The 26,214-nt window shown below is 36.2% G+C and overlaps 1 protein-coding gene across 4 annotated transcripts in view; it reads right to left on the reverse strand.

The window, feature by feature from the left end:
- The window catches only part of FYN (FYN proto-oncogene, Src family tyrosine kinase), a 176,211-nt gene that overhangs the window by 77,921 nt on the left and 72,076 nt on the right, over nt 1-26,214 (reverse strand). For all 4 annotated transcript variants that reach the window (XM_074187382.1, XM_074187380.1, XM_074187379.1 and 1 more), the window contains 2 exons: nt 14,440-14,697; nt 9,739-9,835 (listed from right to left, as the gene is read on the reverse strand). In XM_074187382.1, coding sequence (XP_074043483.1) covers nt 9,739-9,835; nt 14,440-14,686 — 344 coding nt within the window. In that variant the 5' untranslated portion in view covers nt 14,687-14,697. The remainder of the gene's footprint in view (nt 1-9,738; nt 9,836-14,439; nt 14,698-26,214) is intronic.

Consider the following 26,214-nt stretch of genomic DNA (forward strand, 5'->3'; position numbering starts at 1 on the left):
TTAAGCTTCTCTTAGGTAAGATCTGGGTTTAAATCCTGTTTCTGAGACTTCCTTAGTTTTGTGACCATAGGCAAAATAGAACACTGGGGCTGAAGTCTGGAAGATTTGAGTTCAAGTCTGATCTAACAGCAGCAATTTCAAAGTGTTCTTGTGAGGATTAAATGAGATGAGATGAGATCTGTAAAATGGTCAACATAGTGTCTGACAAATAAATGTGTATTTTTTTCTTTCCCCTCCTTAATCTAAGCCTCAGTTTCCTTATTATACACAAAGATAAAAATACCTATGGTACTACTGTGCCCTCAAGGGCAGGATGTGAGGCTTAATTGAGATGATATATGCAAAGAATTTTGCAACCTATAAAATATTATATGAATGTCTGATTATTATTATTATTATTACAAGTTCAGATTGGATGAAATTAAATATTCCAATAACTTAGCTAGAGACCTTCAGTTGCTATTCCTGAAGTCAGAGAGGCAGGATGAATGAAACTACAACAGAACACACAAAGAAATTTCTCAGTCTTCATTCTTTTTAAATACTTCATATTTAAATTAAAGTAAATGAAATGCTTCATATTTTAGAATTCCTATGCTTAGGGAAATGACTTTCAAGACAACACAGCCATACAATTTTTCATGAGACATTACTTTGCTGCCCAGAAGCAACACTAGATGGAGACATTTCATCATGAAAAATTTTAAACAGGCACACCTGGGAAATGTTCCAAAATGGTGTGTGTGTGGGGAAATAAATGGTTGCAATAGGGGAGTAGTTTTGAAAACAGGACATTTATCAAATGAATTTGTTTATTTAATTTTTTAAGATATGTGTCTACTCTAGAATGTCAACTTAGTATACAAGTACTGTGCTGTACATTTGCTGACAGGGATCCAATCTTGTTTTTTTTATTCAGTTGAAATGATATGGATAAAATGATTTTCTATTTCTATTTTTATAATAAATGCTTTAACAAAACCTAAAATTATATTTTATGTAAACAGAGACAAAATGCTAGGTTTTTACCAAAATTATGTATAATTAGTTCAAAAGCACAACATACAAAGGGGAAAGAAAGAAACTCTGGGTTCAAATTCCATCTCAACTTGTTAGTTGAGTGTCCATGGTCAAGGAAAAATTTTGGTTTCTCTCTGCCTTGTTTCCTCATCTGTAAAAATGGGGAAAACTTCAATAGTATCTATTTATATCAAATGTAGTGATATATAGCTTTGTTTTGCAAACTACAAAAAAGCTATATAAACCACAAAATTAGGAATACAGAAGAAAGCATGTAAGATTTGGATTAAGGTTGAAATTTGACTCTTTTACCTAAGGATCTTAGGTGAATTACTTGTCTGTTCTTCATTTGCATATTGATTAGATTGGACAAGACCAGAGGTATCAAACTCAAAGGGAACTGTTTAATAAAATAAATAAAAATACAATACAATTATCATTTTAGTTTTCTAAGTCATCATGTCCTAGCAGGGATCTATTTAAATTTAAACCACTTACTAGATGACCTCTATAATCTATAGATTTAAAAAAAATTACTATACATTCAATGTGAGTTAATGAAAAGGTTGGAATGTAGATTATTTTACAAGAAATATAGCTTCCTTCCTTTAAGAATGTATTCAAAAGTTTTATAATCAATGCTTAATTATCTATGATGTACAATGATCTTTTCTTTGCTCCTAAATTCAAAGAACAGAGTAATCAGGTCTCTAAGTAAAAAGGTTTTATAGTATATAGGAATTGTAGTAAAATACATTTTTTCCCAGCAAAAAAGCTGGAATAAATTAATATTTATATATAAACAGACTCATAATATAAATATATCTATTTACAAAATTCCCATTCTTATAACAACAATTGATATAAATATGAAACAGTACATAAGTATTGCTTAAGAATGGATGGGGAACTGGTCCAGAATTTGCTTCTGACACAGACTGATTATGTGACCCTGGATGTGCCATTTGACTGCTTGGTGTTCTAGGTAACTCATTATGGCTAGGAGTTATAGAAAATGTGCTGGTTCACACTGGGAGAGGGAGTTTGTTTAATAAGAAGTTCTCTATACCAATGGTGTCAAAATCAAATATAAAAGGGGTCACTAAATCTCACAAAAGGATCTATGCATGCACAAAATGTCTTAGGAAAAAAATCACATATTAACATTGTCTATGATTTATTGTCTTTTTATTTTGTTAAATATTTCCTAATTCCATTTTAATTAGGGTAAGGCAGTTGTAGGCCAGTCACTCAGTTACATGTTTGACCCCTATACCAATGAAATTATAGGTCTTTCTATCCTACTATAAGACTTCCACTTGGCAACATTTCCTTTCTTATGTTCTCTCCTTCCTCAAAGATCCCTAGAGATCTTCACTTGGACTTCTTTTTTCCCTCAATCACTCTACTTTATTTTATGTTTTTCAGTATATATGACTGATCCTCCTGCCTAACTTCACCCTCTGGGAGAATATAAAATACTTAAGGGCAGGAACTGTGTCTTAATTATCCTCATATTCCCAGGATTTAGCAAGAAGTACTTTGTACATCATAAATAATTAATAACTGTGGAATTTTGACTTCATTATTAAAGGAATGAAGCTATATTTCTTGTAAATTATTCTACATTAATTCAGACTCAATAATGCTTATGGCATTTGTAATTCGCTCTCCTTTAAGTCTTACCCTTAAAATGATTTTTTTTTTAGTTTTATGACTCTTCCCCCCAACCCAAATCCAAAGGACCATCAAGAAAACTTGTCCTTGCACCCTGTTTCAGGCAAAAAGGACTTGGGATTCAAGGGATCACAGGGCCCTGGGTGATCTGATGTAGTCAGGGAATACTTGCCAATTTAGGTCATCAAGGGCTGTATTCAAGTTCATGGAATGCAGCCAAGATACATTTTTATTATAAATGTTGGAATTCAATTAAAAAACAAACAAAAAAAATTTCATGGCCATTATCCATCTTGCATATGGCAACTTGACTCATGTCATCTTTTGGATAACACATCAATACCTATTTTTACCAAATGCTCAAATGACACTTTAAACCAGAATTTATTCTAATGGATTCTTCAGATTGAAAAGCAGTTTAAAACAATTTGAACTCACTGGTAGTTATCTACCTCCATAAATGTTCTCAGATAATAAAACATTTTTTTAAGGTGTTGAACACACATGAGTCATTATTTTTTTCACAAATGGCAAAAACGATGGGAAGAAAAGTAGGGCTGTTCTATAATATGTAATAAACTATAATTGAGACCCATGATACATTATTTTTCACAAATGGTGAAAATGATGGAAGAACCAAGGGGAAAGAAAACTATTTTATAAAATATAGTCAACTTTAACTGATACTTATCTATCAGTTGAGAAAAATTTGTACTGAGAGAAAATTTAGTACTTAGAATCACCAATTCCAGGAATCTATGAGATACTCCATTCCCATTTTATTGTCTTCAGTCATTATTAATTAATGAAGAAGAACTCATTAAAGCTCCAATATCCAAGACATAGGCATACTATGTCCTGGAGATAAAGAGAAAAATGGCTATCCTACCTTCAAGTAGGCTTACATTTGACTTCACACTCACAACATTTGTGAGGAGATTGCAATAGATGAATGTGATGAAGAAATTAAGGTTGTCTCAGGATGGATGCCTAGAGGAAATTTCTGATCAAGGACCAGTTGGCCTAGACAGTCTCAGAGATTCTGAGAAGCTCAATGAATGGGATGGCACAGTGATTTGTTTTGCTAGACAGGAGGGGCCTCTGTGGCCTGCAGCTCCTGCCTTTCAATCAGCCAAAGAGTGGGAGGACACACACCAGGAGGTGTGGCAGCTGCCCTGTGAGAACTGGATCCTTCCAGCTGACAAGAGCCAGACCAGGGGGAGGGGGCAGGGGGAATGGGTAAGGGAAGGAAACAGATGCCATCTGTTCCTCTGATGCATCATTGCTTCATGATTTTCCCTCTCTCCTGTGCATTATTTTGGACTTCTACACACTTGTATTTGTGGCAAAACCTTATTTATTTAGCTATTTTTATATATTACCTTGGAATTGGGGCATTTTAAGTCACATAATAAGGCAGTAGAGTTACATAGACAATTTAAAAAAATATTTGAGAAAATTTATATTATCTGCTTTTTGTAGAAAAGAGTTGAGCTCAGAGTACAATGGCCATTGTGAAATTAAATTGTAGGCCAATTAGAAGATGTGGGTGAAGACAGATTTGATCTTCGTTGAGTGCTTCTCTTTAATTTCAATTATGTTATGGAAAGACGAAGTTATGGAGACCAGATCAGTTAACGGGAGGAGGGTGCATGTGTGGAAGATGAATCAGTCCTTGGAAAAGGACTGGACACTGGTAAAAGATTTGTGTCCAACTCTTTGTATATTTATATCCATTAGCTATCACTAATCATCTCATAGCTACAGAGAGGCTGGTTGTGATCTCTCAAAAAGAAAATTAGAGAGGTAGTATGGAACAGTATTAGGAGAATTAGACAATGAATCAAAAAATCTTCATCCTAATCTTATGTCTGTTACTGACTAGCTATGTTTCTTGGGACAAGACATTTTCCTTCCTGAGCTTCAGATTCATCATCTGCAAAATGAGGGAGTTGCCCTCCTGTGCCTAAATAGGAGAAGCTAAACAAACTATCAGAGGAGGGAAGTGAAGGACTGAGCCTATTTCAGAATTCAGCATTAATGGGCAACAGGTTATTAAAGAATGAAATGAAGACTACAAGTGTCTGTGTGTGTGTGTGTGTGTGTGTGTGTGTGTGTGTGTGTGTGTGTGTGGTGCCTGCATATATGTAGAGAGACAGAGAGAGAAAGAGGATGAGAGAGACAGTGAGAAAGAAAGAGCTAAAGAGATAGGAAGGGGCTGAAGGGAGGGATATTATGCCTGTTCATTTGTGTAGTTCAGAACTAAGCCATTGAGACCTCATAACCTCCTCCCTCAATTTAGAACAGTTTGATACCCTCCATTAATTACATGTCCCATGGTGTCTAGTCTAAACTTTCTTTTCTCTCCTCAGATCTGCCATATTAACCCTTCCATCCTCAGTCTCATATTTTACTGTGAAAATGAAGACCATTTAGAACAAATTTCACCTTCTCTATATTACAAAACTGTTTTAAATGGTTCACCATTCTCTTGCTGTAGTTCATCTTCTTACAAAGGCCATACCCTCTACTTGTTCCTAGTTTCTGCTGTCTCTTCCAACAGATTATTCCCATAATCACCCCTCCTCTCTTTCTCATGTTCCATTTCTCCTTTTGTAATGCTTGATACTACAACTTCTCAAGCTACTATCCCTTCCCCCTTTTGACAAACTTCTACAACAAAATGAATACTCATTGTGTCTACTTCCTCTCCTCTCACTTCTCAACTCTTTGAAATATGGCTTTCTAATTCAATACTCAACTGAAACTTCTCTCTTTCAAGTTACTAATGCTCTTTAACTGCCAAATCTGGTGACCTGTTCTCAAGTCTCATGCTTCTTTCTTGAGTTTTCTACAATATTTGACATACATAGTTGATGATATTATCCTGGATACTCTATCTTCTCTGGGTTCTTTCCTTCTACCTTTCTGACTTTTTTATCTATATTCTGCCCCTACTCTGTTCTAGGTCCTCTTCTCTCTACATTTTTATCAGCTCCCATGGGCTCAAAAATCATCCTGAATTTAAATATGCACCTCTATAGTGCATCCAGAGCTCTAGTCCTACATCATGAACTGGCTAGCAGACATTTTAAATTAGCTGTTCCATAGGCATCTCAAATTGAACCTGTCTGAAACAGAATTCATCATTCTCCCAAACTGCCAACCTTTCAAAGTTGAAGTGGTCATCATCCTTTCGGTTACTCCAATTTGCAACTTTAGTATAATCCTGGATTCCTCATGCTCACTCATTCCAAATATTCAACAAGGTCACTAATCTTTTGTTTATCTCTCTGACATCTTTAGCTTGGAGTTTAGCTTCTGGGCTCTTCTATATAGTAAAAACCCTAGTTCAGAAACTTGCCGCTTCTATATTAAAGCCTTGAATCTCTCCTTTTTTTTTTTAGTTTTTTTTTTGCAAGGCAAATGGGGTTAAGTGGCTTGCCCAAGGCCACACAGCTAGGTCATTATTAAGTATCTGAGGCCGGATTTGAACTCAGGGACTCCTTACTCCAGCGCCGGTGCTCTATCCACTGTGCCACCTAGCCACCCCAACTCTCTCTTTTTTCTAATCCATTCTCTACTGTCAAAAGTAAATTTACTAAATCACAGGTCCAACCACAAATAATCAACCAGACTATTCAATAAACTCCAGTTGCTTTCTAATTATTTCTAAGGTCAAACATAGACTTCTCTGTCTGGCATTTAAAAGCTCAGTTCTGATTTTTCCCTTTAGTTTTCTTATACTTTAATCCTCTTTAGGCTCTCTACAATTCAGCAAAACTGCCCTTCTTGCTGTTCTTCAGATAACATCCAGTCTTTCTTACTTTGTACCAGTTTTCTCCAATATGTAGAACACCCTCCTTTCTCTCCATTTCTTCTTAGAATCCCTAGTTTACCTCAAAGCTCATGTCAAACATCTTATATTTGAAGCTTTTCTTCATCTCCTCTAAGCTTCTAGTGCCTTCTTCCTCATTGTTTTCTTTTATTTATATGTTTATTTCCAAAGTTCTGAAATAATTGTGTCTATAAACACATACAAATACTAATATACACATGCATATATTCTTTCACATGCATAATGTATATATATATATATAAAATATAAAATGTATATGCTTCAGTTCATAAGTATAATTATATAGGGACATGCAGATATGAGTGTATATACATTTGTATGTTTAAATACATGTATACCCACAGACAAAAAAGAAACATTTTATGCCCTCAATTAGCATACATTCTATAAAAGGAAACAACATGAACAATAGATGTGTGTGTGTGTGTGTGTGTGTGTGTGTGTGTGTGTGTATCTGTCCGTCCACCAATACTAGTAGGTGGGAGGCAGAATGGAGAGATCACACATCTTGGAGTCAGAAAGACTGATCTTCCTGAGTTCAAATCTGTCCTCAGACATCTACCAGCTGTGTGATACTGGGCATGTCACTTAACCCTGTTTCCTCAGTTTCCTCATCTATAAAATGAGTGGAGAAGGAAATGGCAAATTCTCTAGTATCTTTGCTCCAAATAGGATTACAAAGAATTGAACACGACTGAGATAACTAACAAGTGAATACACAAATACAAACATACATACACACATGTGTAAGTGCTTACCTTGTGTGTACATTCACACATATTGTTTCTTTCTATAGAATGTAAGCTGATTGAGGGCAGAGAATTATTCTTTTTTTTTTGTCTTTGTATATAACAAGTGCTTAGTGTAGGGAAGCACTTGCTTGATACTAATCAAGAAGTAGTCTGATAAAAAAAGGTAGGAGACATGAACCCAGAGGCAGGAGATATGGATTCATACCCAAGCTCCAAATCATGCCTCTGACACTTATAAGCAGTTTGTGACCATGCACAGATCACTTAACCCCTCTGGTGCGTCAGTTTCTTTATCTAGAACATGAACAGAAAGGCAAGCTAAAGTAGTGGTTGGAATTTGTTACACTTTAGGATTCATATGTCATTTAATCCTCAACATCCTTGGGAGGTCAGTATGGTTATTATTATAATACCCATTTCTCAGATAAGAAAACTGAGGATGGGAGAAGCTGAGTAACTTGCTCAGGAACACACAACTAGGAGGTTTCAGAAGTAAGATATGTACATGGTCAAAATCCAGGGATCTTTCCACTACACTACTATTGCCTCCAAGGTTATGAGGAAGGGGTTCTGTAAATCTCACGGATCTACAGTTGAAAGGGATCATAGAGACCCCTTTCAGTTTTTAGATAAGAAAATAGAAGTCCAGGTAGATTATGGTCATACAGGTATATCAGAGGTGAGATCTGAACCCAGAGCTTCTGATTTCAGAGTTAATCCTTTCTCCCTTGAAATGGTAGTTTCTTAGAATGATTTCTCACATATGCTAAATTGAAAGCCCAAACCTAAATAATGTGACAACACCCCCCCCCAAGTCTCTTCTCCCATGCTTCATAATGAATGTTGATTCATGGATGTTAACAAAGATCTGCGATTAAGTGGAATGAGACTTCAGGAATCCAAAAGTGAGTTATTTGCCTGAAGCAAGCATAAAGAAGCAAGCTTTCTCATCCTAGAGGTGGCACATTTCCATTGACCTTCCCTAGACTTGAGTTCACCAGGAAAGTGTATGCTTTTAGTTCACTAGGAAGATGCATCTGTTGGTTAGTACCTGAGCTGTTCATTATCAATAACTTTTTATTTTTTTCCTCTAGAGATAAGGGAGCCAGGGATAGATGCTGAAGTCAGGAAGACCTGAGTTTATAACCAATCTTTGATACTTACTAGCTGTGTGAAGCTGGGCAACACTCCCCTTGTCTCAGTTAGTCCAACCATTAAATAGTAATAATAATAATAATAATAATAATAATAATAATAATAATAATAATAATAATAATAACATCATCATCTACCTCCTAGGATTGTTGTATCAAATGATATAATATTTGTACAAAATGGTTATTCTTTGCAGTCCTTCCTATTTCTATCTCCATGATTTCCTACCCTAAAGGGTCACCAAGAAAACCATTTTAGGTAAAGCCCAGTTTTCTCACTGGATGAAGTCTGGGACTATACAGTGGGAAGCAGGACTCTGTCAGAGTGATGAAGACCACTAACCAGAGCAGAAAGAACAGCAAATCAGAACTGGGAATCTATGAAAAAACCTCGTATCTGGGTTCTCTACACTTAATAGTGATGGCACTATTCAAACTTTGGGGAAAGGCTATCCTTACGTACTATATATGTATCTTGGATTTCTCTTCATTTACATTGTGATTCAGTCAGATTTCATCTATTCTTGGTAATATTTAGAACCTGAGGTGGGGATGTGACTGTTATTTGCTTTATCCTTTAAAAGAAAAAAATTCATTTTAAGAGCATGTTAACCAATATTAGTTATACTAAGCCTGGCAAGAAATGCAGTATTTATAAAATGCAAATGTGGCATCAAGCTTGTACCATTTGTACAATTCTTTTGAAAACTCCCTGCCTGCTTTGTCAGGGCTCCCAATGACCACATTTAAAATGCATACATTGCAGTCACACACTTGAGTGGGTGAAATCTTTTTCCATCTTACAAAGGTTTCAGTCACTCACAAAATTACATTATTAGGAAACGCCCCTGTAAATCTCACTAATTGGAATGTTTAGGAGTTTTGAAAACAGAAGTAATTTGTTGTCTGCTCTGAGGACATAGAGAGTGGAACGTCTGAAATGTGTGGGGAGGTGGTAATCTCTAGGCAGTGTCTAACGCAGGCAGCCAAGTCATGTAACAGGCTTTTGAAATTATGGACGGATGGGGGAAGGATGCTCAGCTAGTGTATTGTACTTCAAAAATTCTCTGGAGGTGTAACATGAGACACTACACAAGGTCACCAATTGTGTTTGTTTTTTTTTGTTTTCCAAAATTTCTATTGCTCTAGTTTGCCTTATTGGCTGAGTGTTTCCACTGACTTCCTCACATCTGGAAAAGTTACAAACTGATAACACAAAAATTTCCTCCCTAAAGTCAAAGGCATGAGCATTCCTCAGGGTGCTTCCCAAACTTACGAGCTGTTAAGTATTTGAAATTTTTCTCCTTTATGAAAACTCAGGTCATCTTCTGTTCGTGCTTCATAGTCATAAAGAGCCACAAAAAGGGTTACACCTGGGAAAAGAAAACAAACCAAAAGTAGAGATTACAGAAGAAGGTACAAATCCAAAGAAATTAAGTCTTCTTTCTTCCTCCCTACCACTAAAGTAACCTTAAGAAACAAAAAAAGGTTCACTTCTACCTGATGTTACTGGCACTGGTGCAATGGTTAAATATTCCTTCATCATGTCACCAGGTCATGACAAGATGCAATTATAATGTGGGAAAAGTGAATCATTGGGTCAATAAGCATTTAATAAATACGTACTATATGCTAGGCATAGTGCTAAGTCCTAGGGATGCAAAGAAAGAAAAAAAAGACAAAAAAGTCCGAGTTGTTCCCAGACTAAAAGGGGTGACAGTATGAAGAACATTTTTATATGTTTAGCCATATCTATATATTTATTTAAATATATCTATTTTTATATTTATTTGCTTGTTGTCTCTATTGGTCTTAATTTAGGTTGCAAGTTTTGTACAAGGAAACACAAATTTGATCTGCATACATCATCTCTGAATGCACATGAGATAAATTTTTTTCCCCCATGAGTCTTGTTACTTTTATAGTTTAGGGAGATCCTAATGAGAAACTCTTTTTTACTAAAGCAAACTTATAGCCTTGGGGAGTTGCCTGGGCAGGGGGGAGGAGAGACTAAAATGTTAAATGACTTACCCAGACTATACAACCAGCATAAGACTTGAGATAAGACTTGAAAACTTGTTTCTTTGTATTATGTGATCAATATTCACTGATTTAATGAATTAATTGCAACAATAACTTGTTTTGTTGAAGGACTAGATAAAATTGGCCTTCACATTCTTGGTTATAGCAACATTTATTCAGATACTAGATCTTTTTAAAGTATATTTTAATTGAATATAAGCTCCTTGAGGGCAATAAGTATTCCATTTTTGCCTTTGAATCTCTATAATCTAAGAAAGGGACTAGAATATAAGTACTAAACAAATAGTTATTCCTATAATCCATTTTAGGAGGAGTATTCATTGGTCCCTCCATTGAAAATAGGTATGTCTTTTGCTGGTGTCAATTTCATTTGAAGAGGCTAAATTTTCATTGAAAAAGATGTTGCCTAATCAGGAACAATTTTGAGGTATCTGTGATGGGGAATACCATCTGTGTCCAGAGAAAGAATTGTGGAGTTTTGAATAAAGACCGAAGACTATTACCTTTAATTAAAAAACAAAACAAAACTGCTATCTTATTATGTAATTTTGCTATCTCTTATTTTTTTTTATTTTTTTCCTTAAGGATATGATTTCTTTCTCATCACATTCAATTTAGATCAATGTATAGCTTGGAAACAATGTAAAGACTATCAGACTGCCTTCTGTGGGGGATGTGGGGAGGGAAGTGAGATAAGGGGAAAAACTGTAAAATTCTAAAATAAAGAAAAAGATGTTGCCTTCACTCACTCATTTGTCCAGAAATGGTGTACTGTGGACAAAGGAGAAGTCTTTTTAGAAAACATACTTTGTGGATAGCTAGGTTGAATTTGCTGTGGCTTCTCAGTTACATTTCCCCACATTTCGAAGTACTCATGGAATGGGTACTTCTCTTTTATTCAATAAAGGACTTTGTAATTGAAATTATTTCAAGGGAACAGATGTGCTAGTGAGACTATTGAAAACCTTAGGGGAGCATGTGGTACTGAATCTTTCAATCCTGTCCAAAGGGGGACTTCCTGCAGGAAAATTGGTATTCATCAGGTATGCAGTTTGACCATACAAAGGAGACTCATTTGGCAATCATTTATTTTCAGGCTTCATTGAATGGTTAGAAAAGAGTCTAGTTTGTATGTTATTGCAAAATTGTCCCCTTGCTTGTCTGGAAGATCATTAACCCTGGTCATCTCATGGAACATACAAATTGATCTGAGCCTAATTGAATAGTTTGTCAATAAACATATTTTAAATGTCTACTCCTAGAAATCTTCCTTTGATTATCTTTTAAAGGTCATTAAATTTATCTTAATAATATCTTATTTTTTTTTGCCATAGATGGCATTTAAGGGTAAATGTCAAAATTTCTCTTTGCCTCTTCTATAAAACCGATTAATTATAGATTTATAGAATATATTAAATATTAATTTATTAATAACGAATGAAATAAAATTAAAATATTGATATTAAACATTTATCCATTGTTTGTTTATTAATATATATTTATAGAATGCTATATTTAAAGCAATGTGCTATATAGAAGTATAAACTCCATCCTTGCCCTTGTGAGTTTTGCATTCTCCTGGAGGAGGAAGGGGATGCATATCTTTAGTGCCATATATACACATATATATGTACAACCATGTACACATGTACAGACATAGCTGCATGTGTTGTGTATGTGTGTATTTATGTATATATACACACATAAAAAATTTGGAAGAGACCATCAATTTTATTAATATAAAGGATTCTTGGTGAGGAAACACCTTCTGCCAATGAAGCTTTATGTCTCCTATAATCACCAGATCTAAAGGGTTTCCTGGGACATTGAGTAAGTGTCTTACTCACAGGCATACAGCTGACATATATCAGATAACCCATAGTCATGCATCCAGAGTTGGTTCTCAATTCTATCTACTATATCACAATGACTCGTTCATAATATCCAGATCAAAAACAAAAGATCATCAATATTACAAGGAAGTAAACTCATCCATGTTACTTATCAATTTAGTTTTGGATTTCACATTGTGATGGGAGTAAGGTAGTGCCTTATTCTTAGATTATGAATGGTGACAACAGATTCTCTTGCACTCAAGAAAAATATATAAACATGATTTCAATGATTTGCATATCCGATTAAAAGAATTCATATTCTGTGTGGATGTGTTATCTGAGAGGGTTTCTACACAAACAGGATATGAATTGACAAAAGTATTGCAAACTGCTGGAGGACATGGTGCCTCTTAAAATAGGTATAGAAGATTCTTCTGCATTTTTTTCCTCCAAGGCACCATTTTGGTATCCCCTCTCCCCACCTTGGTGCTGTATAAAACACCTTAAATTGATGATTTTTAACCTTTTTATGTGATATAGACCTCTCTGGATGTCTGATGAAATATATAGACTCCATCTCAGGGTGATATTTTTCCTTTTCTTTTCTTTTAGGTTTTTGCAAGGCAAATGGGGTTAAGTGGCTTGCCCAAGGCCACACAGCTAAGTAATTATTAAGTGTCTAAGGCTGGATTTGAACTCAGGTACTCCTGACTCCAGGGCTGGTGCTCTATCCACTGCGCCACCTAGCCACCCCCTCAGGGTGATATTTCAAATGTATATGATGCATAGAATTGCAAAGAATCAATTCTAAAGAAATTTAGTTATTAAAACATTAAAAAAAAACCCAAGTTCATGAACTCAGGTTGAGAATCCTTGCCTTAAATATCTGTAAACTAACTGATTCATTCCTGATCAAGGATGCTGGGATGAATAACATAGGAACCTGACTGCCTTTCAAGATACAGTTTATCCCTTTTGGACTACATTAATTAAGAATGGCATGTACACAGGATGAGGAAGAACAAAGATTCTTACTGACTCTAAGGAAATCTCTTCTTTCCCAGATTTTTTTTAAAGAAGATAATTCTTATTTCAATATCAGCAGGATGAAGAGGGTGAGGATTGGGAGGATAAAATCAGGCTTATTTGAACCTAGTCACCTAGTGCAATGTTTATTGAGCAAACAATAGATATTTAATAAATACTTGATTGATTGATGGATGAAGAAATTCCATAGCCTCCAAAATTTTTCTAACAAATAACAGCACAGGACAAGTAAAATCAGAAAAAATATCAACCAGTGGAAAAACTTTAGAAAACAAGTTTAAAAAACAAATGTAAATAATTTCTTGACAAAGAAATACCCAATATTGGACAAAGCATTACCTAAGTCAATAAGAATATATGATAGTGAAATATGAATGTAAGGTAGGAAAATGAAAATCTGAGAAGAGGATATGCAAAGCTATTTTAAATGCATGAGATTGCAAAAGATTAAATGTACATAATACATAGAATTGCAAAGGAAAGCAATTATAACAAAACATTTTTTAAAAAAGCCAACTTAAATTCACAGGTTGAGAATCTCTGCCTTAAATATACACATATATGTCAAGAATCGTGGTTGGGTAATAGAATAGCCATCAGGAATGAATAGGGAAGTCACTGGGAGAGATTGGGAGATGAAAGGAAGGGCAAGACTGAATCAGTCTATAACCTCATACCCTGGGGACTGAGGAAGAAATAAAAGCGAAAATCTAGAGAAAACTTACAAGTTGGTATTGGTAGAGTAGTGAACAGTCCATAAAGGAAAGTGGACCATGTTTGATAAAGCACACAGAATCTCCCAGAAAAGTTTTAGGATAATGATTATTTGAGGGTTGAGGACCAGAGATTTTTTTCCTTTCTCATTTCTGTGATATTTTGACTTGCACTTCAGATGAGACACTAACCCTTAGTTTCTTTTACAGTCCCCAAATCTTAAAAGTAGAAGATTGAATGTCTTCCAATGCTTTCAACTCTCAGTGAAGGAGATATGTGGGGTTCGTGTATTAAACTGCAGACCACTCAAAAATAAATACGCCACACTAGGGGCTTACCTGTTCCTCCTCTCGTTCTCAAGGTCCCGGTGTGAGAAGAAGAATTGACGCCACCAAAGACAGTTAGCCCTTGACCGCCGGATGCATGGAAGTTGTTGTAGTTGGGGATGGATGTCACACCAAAACTAGGGTAATGCTGGGGAGTGGGGTCTGTCCCATAGCGATATCCAGAGCTCTGGTTTAAGCTGCCATCCCTCTCCTCTGTTAGTTTTGCTGCTTCTTTATCCTTACATTGGACACAGCCCATTCTCTAAATTCCTACAAAGACAGAGAAGGCAGAGCAGGGGGCGTGTTAATATCATCAGTCACCATACTAGCTTAATATGAACTAGCTTAGTTCTATGACTCAACAGATGGCTGGCATTCACAAGGTTTCTGTAATTATTCACTTGGACAATTTTAGTCTAGTGAGGGACATAAGCAAACATTCTCCTCTCCCCATTGAAAATAGCCCTAGCTCAAGCCCTCATCTCTTTTTACCCACCTATTAATAATAGACTCCTAACTGATTTTTTTTGCCATCAGTTTACCCTTCTCCAATTCATCCTTCAAATCACCACCTATGGGCATTTCTGATTACATCACTCTTCTATTTCAAACCTTTGATGATACCTTATTGCCTTCTGAATGAAGTGCAGTATTGAAGAGGTAGTGTGGCATGTTGACTGCTGTTTTGGGCTTTGAGTCAAGTAGATCTGGTTTTAAGTCCTATTTCTGATACTTACTAGCTGATTGATGACAGAAAAGTCACTTGAACTTTCTGAGACTCCATTTCCTATCTGTAAAATGGGCATGCCAATAACTATAGCAGGTTGTCCCAAGGCTCTAATAAGGGTATGGAAATAGCATGTTTTGTAAACTTTAAATTGCTACATACAAATTATCATCATTGTCCAATCTCAGAGCTGGAAGAAAACCAGCAAGTTATCTAGTCCAAACTGTATCTGAATAGGAAGTTCCCTCTACAACAGTTCTGATGAAGTGTTATGTAATTTTGTGTATGTAGACATGTAGTTATATACATTACCACTAATTTTAAATATGCATTGAAATACATCTATATGCAGATATTGATTTCTCATATATGTATATATATACACACACACACACACACACACACACACACACACACACACACAAACTGTTGGTCATTTTTCATTTGTATCTGAACCCTATCTGGGGCTTTTTTGGGCAAAGGTATTAGGGTGGTTTGCCATTTCCTTCTGCAGTCCATTTTATAGATGAGGATACTAAAGACTTGCCCGGGATCCCATAGCTAGTAAGTGTCCGAAGTCAGATTTGGACTTAAGAAGATAAGTCTTCCTGACTCTATATCGTGTGTGTGTGTGTGTGTGTGTGTGTGTGTGTGTGTGTGTGTGTCTTAACAAATTGTTAGTTCCTACTTAAAGACCTTTTCCAGTAAAAGGAAGAATGAATCTGCCACCCTCTAGTCTCTAGATGCAATAAAAACCCTTTATTGCTATTCATGGACTTCCAGAATCTGGTTCCAATTTACTTTTACAAAACTTTTTTTATATCACTTCCCTTCATTAAGTCTACACACTTAAACTGAGCTACTACTTGCCCTTTTCTCTTCTCATTCTGCCTTCTCCTATGTTCATAACATTTCTCACACTTATCCCTTCATTCAGAGAATTCAACAGGTTATCTCCCTCCCTCCCTCCCTCCCTCCACCTGCTGAACTTTTTCCTTTCAATCAAGGTCCAAATCAGCAATTTCCATGAACTATCCTCAACCTTTAACCATTGGTTACAATTTCTCTTTTTTTAAAATTAATCATAGCACTTTGCCTGGACCTGTCCTTTTCACTTATCATATTCTCTCTAATTTCATAATTATTAGAGTACATGTTTTGAGTTGGAAGAAGATTCTATTTCCTTTCTTTCTTTGAGTCCTCCCAAACCCTAGGACAGTGTCTTGTGCACATTTGGTATCAGATGAGCATAGCTACAACTAAGGATCACCCATGGTTTGATACACACTCAAGAATGAGTAGTACTATAATCTATTTAAATTTTCACCAAGCAAATGCTTTCTTTCCAAATTGCTCCAAGTATTTTTTAACTTCGATGTTTGAGAGAGATGGTTAAAACAAGCTAAGGAGAATACACAGATTAAGTTGCTCTCCTTTACTTGTCCCCAAACTAATATGAAGCCTACTCAATAAATCAAAAATACAAATCAACTTGTACCACATTAACAGTCCATAACACCTAAGAAAAGGAAATGGAGAAGTGCTATTTAACAGTTCTGGGTGGCATGACTAACTAACTTCAGTCAGTTATTGAAAGAAACAAAATGATGAGAAATATCAAAGCTAAGAAATAGTTACAGGATGGAAAATGTTAAAACAAAAAAGCAAAAGGAAATGGCACAAAGTAGAAGGTTCTATTATCATAAAATGTTTGCAGAATGTCATGACAGCTGACAGCAACAAAGTTATCATTTTTTTAAAAAACCAATTACATTTTTAAATCTCCATTAACCTTTATCTTCCCTGTCTCCAAAACTTTTTATCCTAACCACATAATGAATTAATTAGAATTAGTTCTTTATAAGACTTTGGCGTATTTTCACAAACAAATCTTGCTTTGCATAGCTTTGCTGGGAAGGCTAGACATGAAGATGATTCCATTTTAAAAATTGTCCTTTTGCAGATAGTATGTCTGGGCCAATGACTCAACTTTTTTGGAGTAGTGATACTGATGGCTATTTGCTTCACTGTCCTCTATTTCTGTAACGCACTCCTTTCACAACAATTTGAGAATTCTGAGCTTTTTTCAAGGTTGAAGCTCAATTATCGCTGCCAGGCTAAATTAATTTATTCATGATCACATAGAATTGTCAAAGGAAGAACTTAAACCCATGTGTTTTTCACATATTTATTCATAATATATTTGTTGTTCAGTCAAGTCCAACTTTTTGTGATCCCATTTGGGCACTTCTTGGCAAAGATACTGGAATGGTTAGCCATTTCCTTCTCCAGCTCATTTTACATATGAAAAAAATGAGGTAAACAGGGTTTAATGACTTGTCCAGGGTTACACAGCTAACAAGTATCTGATGCAAGATTTGAACTTGGAAAGATACTTCCACATTGGGATTACTTCATACCAATTAAATCACAGGTCTAGATCTAACAAATATATTTTACATCTCTATATAAATAAACTCAAATAATTATATGTAATTTTATATAAGTATTCACAAACATTTGTATATATAAATTAGAATTACTTTTTATTTAGGGAATATTATATTTAAAAATTAACAGCTAACTATCTGTTATTTACTAATATTCCTATTGTAGAAGAAGTTCTATGAATTCTAGATGTAAGTGAGGAATTTTCAGTTACTGTGTTTTGACTCAGTTCAACACAAAGATTTTATTGATTTAGTAAAAGTATTTTGGAGGGGTGGATAGTAGTGTCCCTCCTCTTGCCTCTGGGTCTCAATTGCACAAGTTGTGGTAGAGTGACTACCATTTGTGTGTGCTTGGACATACTTATAAATTTGAAATTTGGATAGCCAACCCAGTTTCAGTTGGACATATCTTAGATGCAATACTACAGAAATTATGATAATTGGTGCAATTTGCTTGGTCTTTTTCAGTCAGGACTCTGAAAAGTAGTTCAAAGAAACTAAATAGGCAAAAAAAATGACATCATGCACAATTACATGAACTGGAAAGTGAAAAACTGGGAGGGTTGATGGAAGCAATTCAAGACAAGGAAGAATGAGAGCTAAGAAGTCTGTTTCTCTAGAATGTCTTGCAAGTCTATGTGGGTTAAGACTCAAGAGGAAATACTGCAAATATGGTGACTCTATAGCTCTGTTTTTGAGTACAGTCTCTCCACAAGTACAGGACTAGAAAGCAAAACTAGAGTATGCTGAAACTTTCCCATGATATGTATTTCAATAAATACATATGGACTTGAATGTCAGCTGTGGAGATTGAGAATGTTTGGAAACAAGCCACTTAAAGCTCAGGCTGAGATCATCAAAGCCTGAAGAAGTTTACATGCAAATCACTTGAGATTAACATACAATACTCTGTCCAAGATGCTTTCTAACTTAATGGGAAAAGAATTTAATGAGTTTCCATTAGGAAATACTAAATTTCTCCCAGGAATGACCTACTTTGTCATGTTGCTTCAAAAATTGATAAATATTTTGCTCATTCTTTGTTTCTCTATGGAAGAAGTTACTTTACTTATTTACTTACTTACTTACTTACTTACTTACTTATTTTTAGTTTTTGCAAGGCAATGGAAGTGGCTTGCCCCAGCTAGGTAATTATTAAGTGTCTGAGGCCGGATTTGAACTCAGGTCCTCCTGACTCCAGGGTCGGTGCTCTATTCACTGCGCCACTTAGACTCCCTAGCAGAAATTACTTTAAAAGGGGGGTGGGCCTCATCTATTTATTTATTTTTTTTAAAGGAATGCACTTGGAAATGTTCCATGATTCAGGTAGCTTTTTATATAGTTCATCTCACTTTGAAAATGCTTGGCATGAATATTATGGTATATTGAAAAGAACACTATTTTGGGAGGCGAAGGATGTGAATTTGATCCCTAGTTCTCATATTAATATCTATGTGGCAGACTTCAGTTCTAAATTGGACCTCACCTGTAAAATTAGATTTTTATGATTTTTTAAAAATAAATCTTTTGGGGATGGCTAGGTGGTGCAGTGGATAGAGCACCGGCCCTGGAGTCAGGAGGACCTGAGTTCAAATCCTGCCTCAGACACTTAATAATTACCTAACTATGTGGCCTTGGGCAAGCCACTTAACCCCATTGCCTTGCAAAAAACCTAAATAAATGAATCTTTCAATGGATTTTTTTATTTCATGGATGTGAAAATTCCCCTTTACTATTAAAGATTATGATCTATTCCTACCTTCTATGTGGCTCTTGCCCATATTTTTCCTCAGATACTCCATAGAGACTATATCTAATATTTAAGTCACATAATTAATTATTCTGTTTTCACTGAGCAAAATAAAGTTTAAAACTCCCAATTGTATGATCAGTTTCCTTACATACATGCAATTACCAGGCAACCAAAAATGTTTCCCTCTTTGGCCTAAACTACCAAGAACTCTGCTGAGAGGAATGGGCAAGCAAGTTAGAGGGGATTTTTATTTCGTTTTAGCTTGTTTACATCAAGCTATCAGAACAAATATTATCATTGTAGCTTTCTTCTGAAAACTTGGTGATTCTGATAAATACAAGAAAAAAAGGGAACTGCCCTTAATCTCTGTTCTCTACAAGAACAAAAAGGAACCCCCAAACAAAAAAAAAGGAGAATTTTTTTTAACCTAACCCCCACTGCTGAAAAAAACACTCTTCATAATTTATAATACTCTAATGGGTATAGGATCTCATCAATGTGAGTAATGTCTCCAGTAAAGTAGAACTTGATCATCCATGCCTATACATTTTGGTGACATATGATGGAAATGTCTTTTATAGTTCACTAGATACCACATGAATTACATGTGGGTTGTCCATTCATTTTGCTTCTCTCTTGCTATGTAATCACCCCTCAGCATTTATCTGGTCACATATTAGTCTGAGGATAACCCTTTTTTGCCACTTCTCCTGCCTAGTTCCTTGTTTATAATATGTTGCAGTCTACTTACGGCCAACAAGCACCTCTCCACTGCTCTTTGGGTAACCTTTATCTCAGTGACAATTTTTTGGGAGATTATTATTCCAAGATTTATAATCATAAATCATTAGAACAACAGTGGTCTTAGTTTCAAGAACTTTAGCATTATTGAAGGGACTATGTAATTTCCCAAAGGCAATACAACTTGCTCTCTCCCTTTCTTCGAATCATTATCCAGTTAAGAGAATCTGTTCCACATAGAAGGAATTGATGGTACTGATAGAGTGGATCTATAGTTTGTCTATCCAACTGTTTATATTGGTTTGGACAATAGTCATTCTCTATCTTCTTGTTTCTTATATGAAGTGAGGTGAAAATCTTTTCAATGATTGATATTGTTCAATTGTTTCAGTTCTGTCTGACTCTTCATGTCCCCATCTGGGGTTGGTTTGCCATTTCCTTCCAGCTCATTTGACAGATGAGGAAACTGAGGCAAACAGGGTTAAGTGACACGCCCACGTTCACACAGTTATTAAGTATCTGAGATTTGATCTCAGAAAGATGAGTCTTTCTTCCTGACTCCAGGCCTAGATTGCCAAGGAAGAATTATAAACAGAAAAAAGAAGAGAAAAAGGTCAGAAAAAATGCACTAAGGTGTCACCTAGCTGTCCCCATTTGAAAGATTATAGGCTCCCAATTAGGAGGTTCTGCAATGTTTCAGGGTTTGAGGCAATCAGCATAATGCCATCTGCAAATAGAAGCATTTGGGAAACTTTATCAGTTACGTCCCTTTGCAATTTGAACTTTGCTAGACCTCCTATATGGAAGTGGCAAACACTGGTTTCTCTTTTTCAAAGCTTCATTTGCTATTATTAATCAGAGGATCATAAAAGACCCTCTCTGGGGTCTCCTTTCCTTCCTCCCTCTTTCTTTCTTCTTCCATGCCTATGGTAAATGCCTATTATATTGATGCCAAACTCTGTGTGGATACCAGATCTGCTTAGTCTATTTGCAGCTCAGAACTCTCAAGACTAAGCTAACCAACAACCTCTGCCTTCTTGGTAGCAGGGATTAAAAGATATATCCTCTGTGCCACCTAGCTGCCCCTGCTAGGTGGCACAGAGGATAGAGCACAGGCTCTGAGTCAAATCTGACCTCAGATACTTAATAATTACCTTGCTGTGTGACCTTGGGAAACTGATTTAACCCCATTGCCTGCCTCCCCACCAAAGAAGGTATATACATCACCGTATCTGGAAATTTATGATATTTTTTGATATCATATCTTATGATATCTTTACAGGATAATAGAATTCCAGATTTTGGACTAGAAGAGACCTGAGAGATTATCAATTCAAATGCATCACTTATATGGTTAAGGTCTAGCTGATGCTCTGAGAAGTTGTGACAAAGACACATAGGTAGGAAGTGATGATTTGAACTTGGGTCTTCTGATTTCAAATCTATCACTCTTTCCACTAATAATACATTGTTTCTCATGTATCCATGTGACAAAAACAGAAGCAACACCTTGTTGCAATACAATTGTGTTTTGGGACTGCTGATCACCTTTTCCTCTAAGATAGTTTCTCCTTTATCTTTTTATTTCATGACATTGCTTGATTCTCCTCTTGACCATTTAAATATTTCTTCTCAGTTTTCTTTTCTGAATCATCATCGCTATCTTACCTCCTATCTGGGAGAATGTATCCTAAGTTTTATTCTCTTCTCTTTTTTCTCCATGCTCTCTTTTGGTGACCTCATCACTTTCTATGGGTTAAATTATCATCTCTACCCAGACTTTCAGATGTAAGTAAATATTACCAAATGCTTATTGGACATTTCCAACTGATTGTCCCATAGAAATCACAATATATCCAAAACAGGACTCCTCTTTTCCTCCAAAACACCCTCTATATTACTATGATGGTACCATCATCACTCCAGACACTCAAGTTCATAACTTTGGGGGTCATCCTCCCACATGGCCAATTCTGCCTCCATGTTTCTTATATCAATCCCCTTCTCTCCATTCATTCTGAGACCATCCCACTTTACCTTTTCAACTCCTAATTAATCTTCCTGCCTGAAGTCTCTCCCTCTTACACCATCCATTTTCCACATAGTGCCCCCCAAAACACAGGTCTGACCATATCATTCACTTAGTTCAATAAACTTCATTAGTTTGATGTTTCTTTGTAGTAGAAATCTGGACATCCTGGAAATTTCTGACCTCTGCTGATTCTGAAATTTTGAGCCTAAATGAATGAGAGTGCCTTTAACAGAAATAGGGATATAGGAGAAATTTGAGGGTGGAGAGGAGAGGATATAAAGTTTAGTATTAGCTATGTTTAGTTTGAAATGTAGGAGACACATCCAAGTGCAGATTCCAGCAGGCAGCTGGAAATGTGGGACCAGAGATAAAGATTTAGAATTTATTTGTGAAGAGGTCATAGCTGAAGCTCTGGGAGTGGCTCTGATTGCTAAGGAAGAAAATATAAACAGAAAAAAGGACAGAACTTCTGGGGATGTTCACACATAGAATGTGGGAGGAGGATTCATAGCCAGTGAAAGATTCAGAAAAGTGATCAGTCAGGTAGGAAGAAAACCAGGATGAATCATGGATAGAAAGAATTTCAGAGAGGGAATAATAGAAGGGGTCAAAAGTAGTCAGGGAAGTCAGGAAGAATGACTGAGGTAAGATCGTTGAATTGGTCTTGAGGAGCTCACTGGGGACTTGTGAGAAAGTGGTTTCTGTATGACATCAGGCAGCTAGATGACAATGAATAGTGCTGGACCTGAAGTCAGGAAGATCTTACTAGCAGTACGATCTGAACAAGTCACATAACCCTCAATTGCCTCAATTTCCTCATCTGTAAAAGACTGGAGGAGTAAATGGCAAACCATTCCAGTATCTCTGCCAAGAAAACCTAAATGAGGTTAATGAAGAGTTAGACATGACTGAACAACAAGAACTTTTTGTATAGCGATGGTTGGAGAACCTAAGTTACAATCTTTATGGATATATCCCAATATACTATTTATTAACCACCTGGGAGTCCTACATTACTAGGTACTGAGGATTTAAAAAAGGGGGGGGGGTAGGAATGAAAGCCTTTATACTCTAGAAGTTTATAATCTAACTAGGTTTACAGTCTGATTTTATGCAATACTTAAAAAGGGTCTGGATTTATATAATTGAAGGGAAAATAGATTTTTCTTTCAAATCAAGACTAGCATACTTGCATTGTGAATTTTAAATTGGGAAGGAAATGTTTCTCTAAAGACTTTTCTTATCCCTTCCACACCACTGAAAAAGGATTCTAAAATGAAAAGAAACCAAAATAAATCCACAAGCACATCCACAAGCCATCGAAAAGTTAATTACAGTGAAAATATTTGTGTAAAGCCTTGTGCTTTCTTTCCACCCACCTGGGGCAGCAGGGCTAATCAGTTCCTGACATAAAAGCCAGAAGAAGCCAAATGAGCTGAGCCTGACTTGATCGGGCTTCTTGCCACTGCAAATTTCTGAGCAGATGAGTCAAGGGGAAAATGCCTGCATTGCATTCAGATATTTGCTTCAGCCTATGCCTGCATTGCGGTGGGCCTTTGTTTACATATATACCACTGTGCTGCCTTAGAAGGGGGATTCATCAATATCTAGCAGAGTTCTTGATTTTTGTCAACCCTGAGCCATTAGTTAATTAATCAATAAAAATCTATTAAGTGCCTACTATGGGTCAGACACTCTGTGGTAAACACAGTGGAATCAAAGAAAGGCAAAATACAATTCAAGAAGCTCAGTTTGGTAGAATAGCAATATGTAAACAACTTTAGAAGGATAAGTACAGGATAAATTGGAAATAACCACCAGAGGAAATCTTGTAAGGCATTAGCATGAAGGGAGATCAGGCAAGGCTTCCTGGAGAAGGTAGGATTTTAGCTGAGGCTTGAAACAAGCCAGGGAAGCCAGAAGGCAGAGATGAGGAAGGGTGAATGTGTTTAAGTATGTAACCATCTGCCTCTGAATGCTGTTAAACCATACTTAGAAAAAGGGACTCAGAAGCAACTTGACCAACTGGATAGCATGTATGTACTCATGAATTCAGGAAGCTAGGTAGTGCCAGACCTGTAGCCTGGAAGACTGATCTTCCTGGGTTCAAATCTAGCTTCAGATACTTAACTAGCTATGTGATCCTGGGCAAATCACTTTAACCTTGTTTCTCTAAGTTTCTTCATCTGTAAAAGGAGTTAGAGAAGGAAATGGCAAACCACTTCAGTATCTTTGTCAAGAAAACTCCAAACAGAGTCATAAAGAGTTAGTCGTGACTGAACACATATACTCAGATTTCAGTCATATAACTCTCTCTCACTTCTTCCTCATTTGATCCTTTCTTTTCCTCCTTACTCCAGCTCTCCTGCAGGTTTCAAACTCTGATTGCACCACTCTTTATTGAACAAGTCAAAACGATGTGTTTCAAGTCTCTTCCACTTCTGTGGGATCACCTAGGATCTATACTGTAGCTCAAGGGAGGGGGGCATCTTTCTCAAGCGAATTATGGAGCTGCATGCAGCAGCACAGGATGTAGAGTGTGGCTTTGATCCAAATTAAATATGCTTCAAAATTTCTAATCCTTTCCCAGCTCCCCCCCCAAAACATGCAGTAGAATCCTCCTCTGCTAGCTGGGCATCTCTGATTAAGCACCCACATACCCACACTCAGTTCATATACATCACAGGCATTTCTGGGACTGTTTTAATCCTGTGGGATAATTGTGTTTAAAAAAAAAAAGGTGAGTAGAAGGTTGGTGTCAGTGTAGCATTTAGGGCTGGAAGGTGATTTGGAAATTATTTACTCTGATTTGTTCTTTTTTCCAGATGGAAGTTTGCCAAGAAGAAAAAAGGTTAAATTCTGTTAGAAAACAGGAGCAGAAAGAGAAAAGAGAGAAAGGAGAGTAGGATGCAGGTCCAGATTGACAGCTTTCTTTTCAGCTGTCTAGTTAGCTGGGTGGTGCTACTACCAAAGTCTACAGAGACAATATTTGTTCCTAACTGGGGCCCCAGTTAACTAGGTGCTGATGGGATAACCAGAGAAGGTAAGTATGAGAGAATTAGAGCCTGGAGTGCCATTTCCTTCTTATCTTGTCTCTACTTATCAGAATGAGTACAGAAATTAAAATCAAAATACAGAGATGATGAAAAAGATAAATAAAAGACATCCAAATGCCACTTTCAAGCTTAGCAGAAGAATAAAAAGCTGAATTAGACATTTTCTGGACTGTTTTTTTTTTTAGGCATCTCTTTGTAGTAATAATCAATCATTACTAGTTGAACAATAAAACATTAGAACTTATTTGACAGGGCGATGAGGTGGCACAGTGGATAGAGCACCAGTCCTGGAATCAGGAGGACCTGATTTCAAATCCAGCCTCAAATACTTGATTACTTACTAACTGTGTGACTATGAGGAAGTTAGTTAACTCCATTGACTCAGAAAATCAAAAAGGGAAGAATTTACTTGGTTACTTACTGGGTAAGATAGTAATAATAAAAATTAGCATTTCTATAAGTGCTTTGAAGATTTGCAAAGCACTTTATGAATTATCTCAGTTAATCCTCACAGTAAGATGTTAGTATTACCATTTTTTTGGCTGAAGAAGTAATTTACCCAGGATGAAGCTAGCAAGTACCTGAGACTGAGTTTGAACTTAGGTCCCATTGACTGTAAGTCTAATTGGGTATCCCCTTGTGCAATTTAGCTGCCTAATAGGATCATAGATTTAGAACTGAAAGGTTTCTTGGAAGTCACATGTAAAGTCAAACCCCCTCATTTTGGGGTTTGGCAAACCCCAATCAGGAGGGAGGCAAGAAGATTATAGCAAAGCGACTATATGAGTTGCCCAAAGTTATGGGGTCTTGAGCAGAGCAAGAATTGGAACCTTTATCCTCCTGAGCCAAATAAATTTTGAAATAACCACAAGAAACATGTTGAGGTTTAGGGGAATCATTTTCTATGATGAGAAAAAAATATTTTTAGAGGCCATTTCAGTCTTCCAAAAATCTGAAGATAATTTTCAGCTTATACTTATTTTAGGGGGGGGAAAGATGGCATCCTCATGTCTAGAGTAAGAAGGAAG

The sequence above is a fragment of the Macrotis lagotis genome, chromosome 5, assembly GCF_037893015.1.
Source record: "Macrotis lagotis isolate mMagLag1 chromosome 5, bilby.v1.9.chrom.fasta, whole genome shotgun sequence".
Taxonomy (NCBI): domain Eukaryota; kingdom Metazoa; phylum Chordata; class Mammalia; order Peramelemorphia; family Peramelidae; genus Macrotis; species Macrotis lagotis.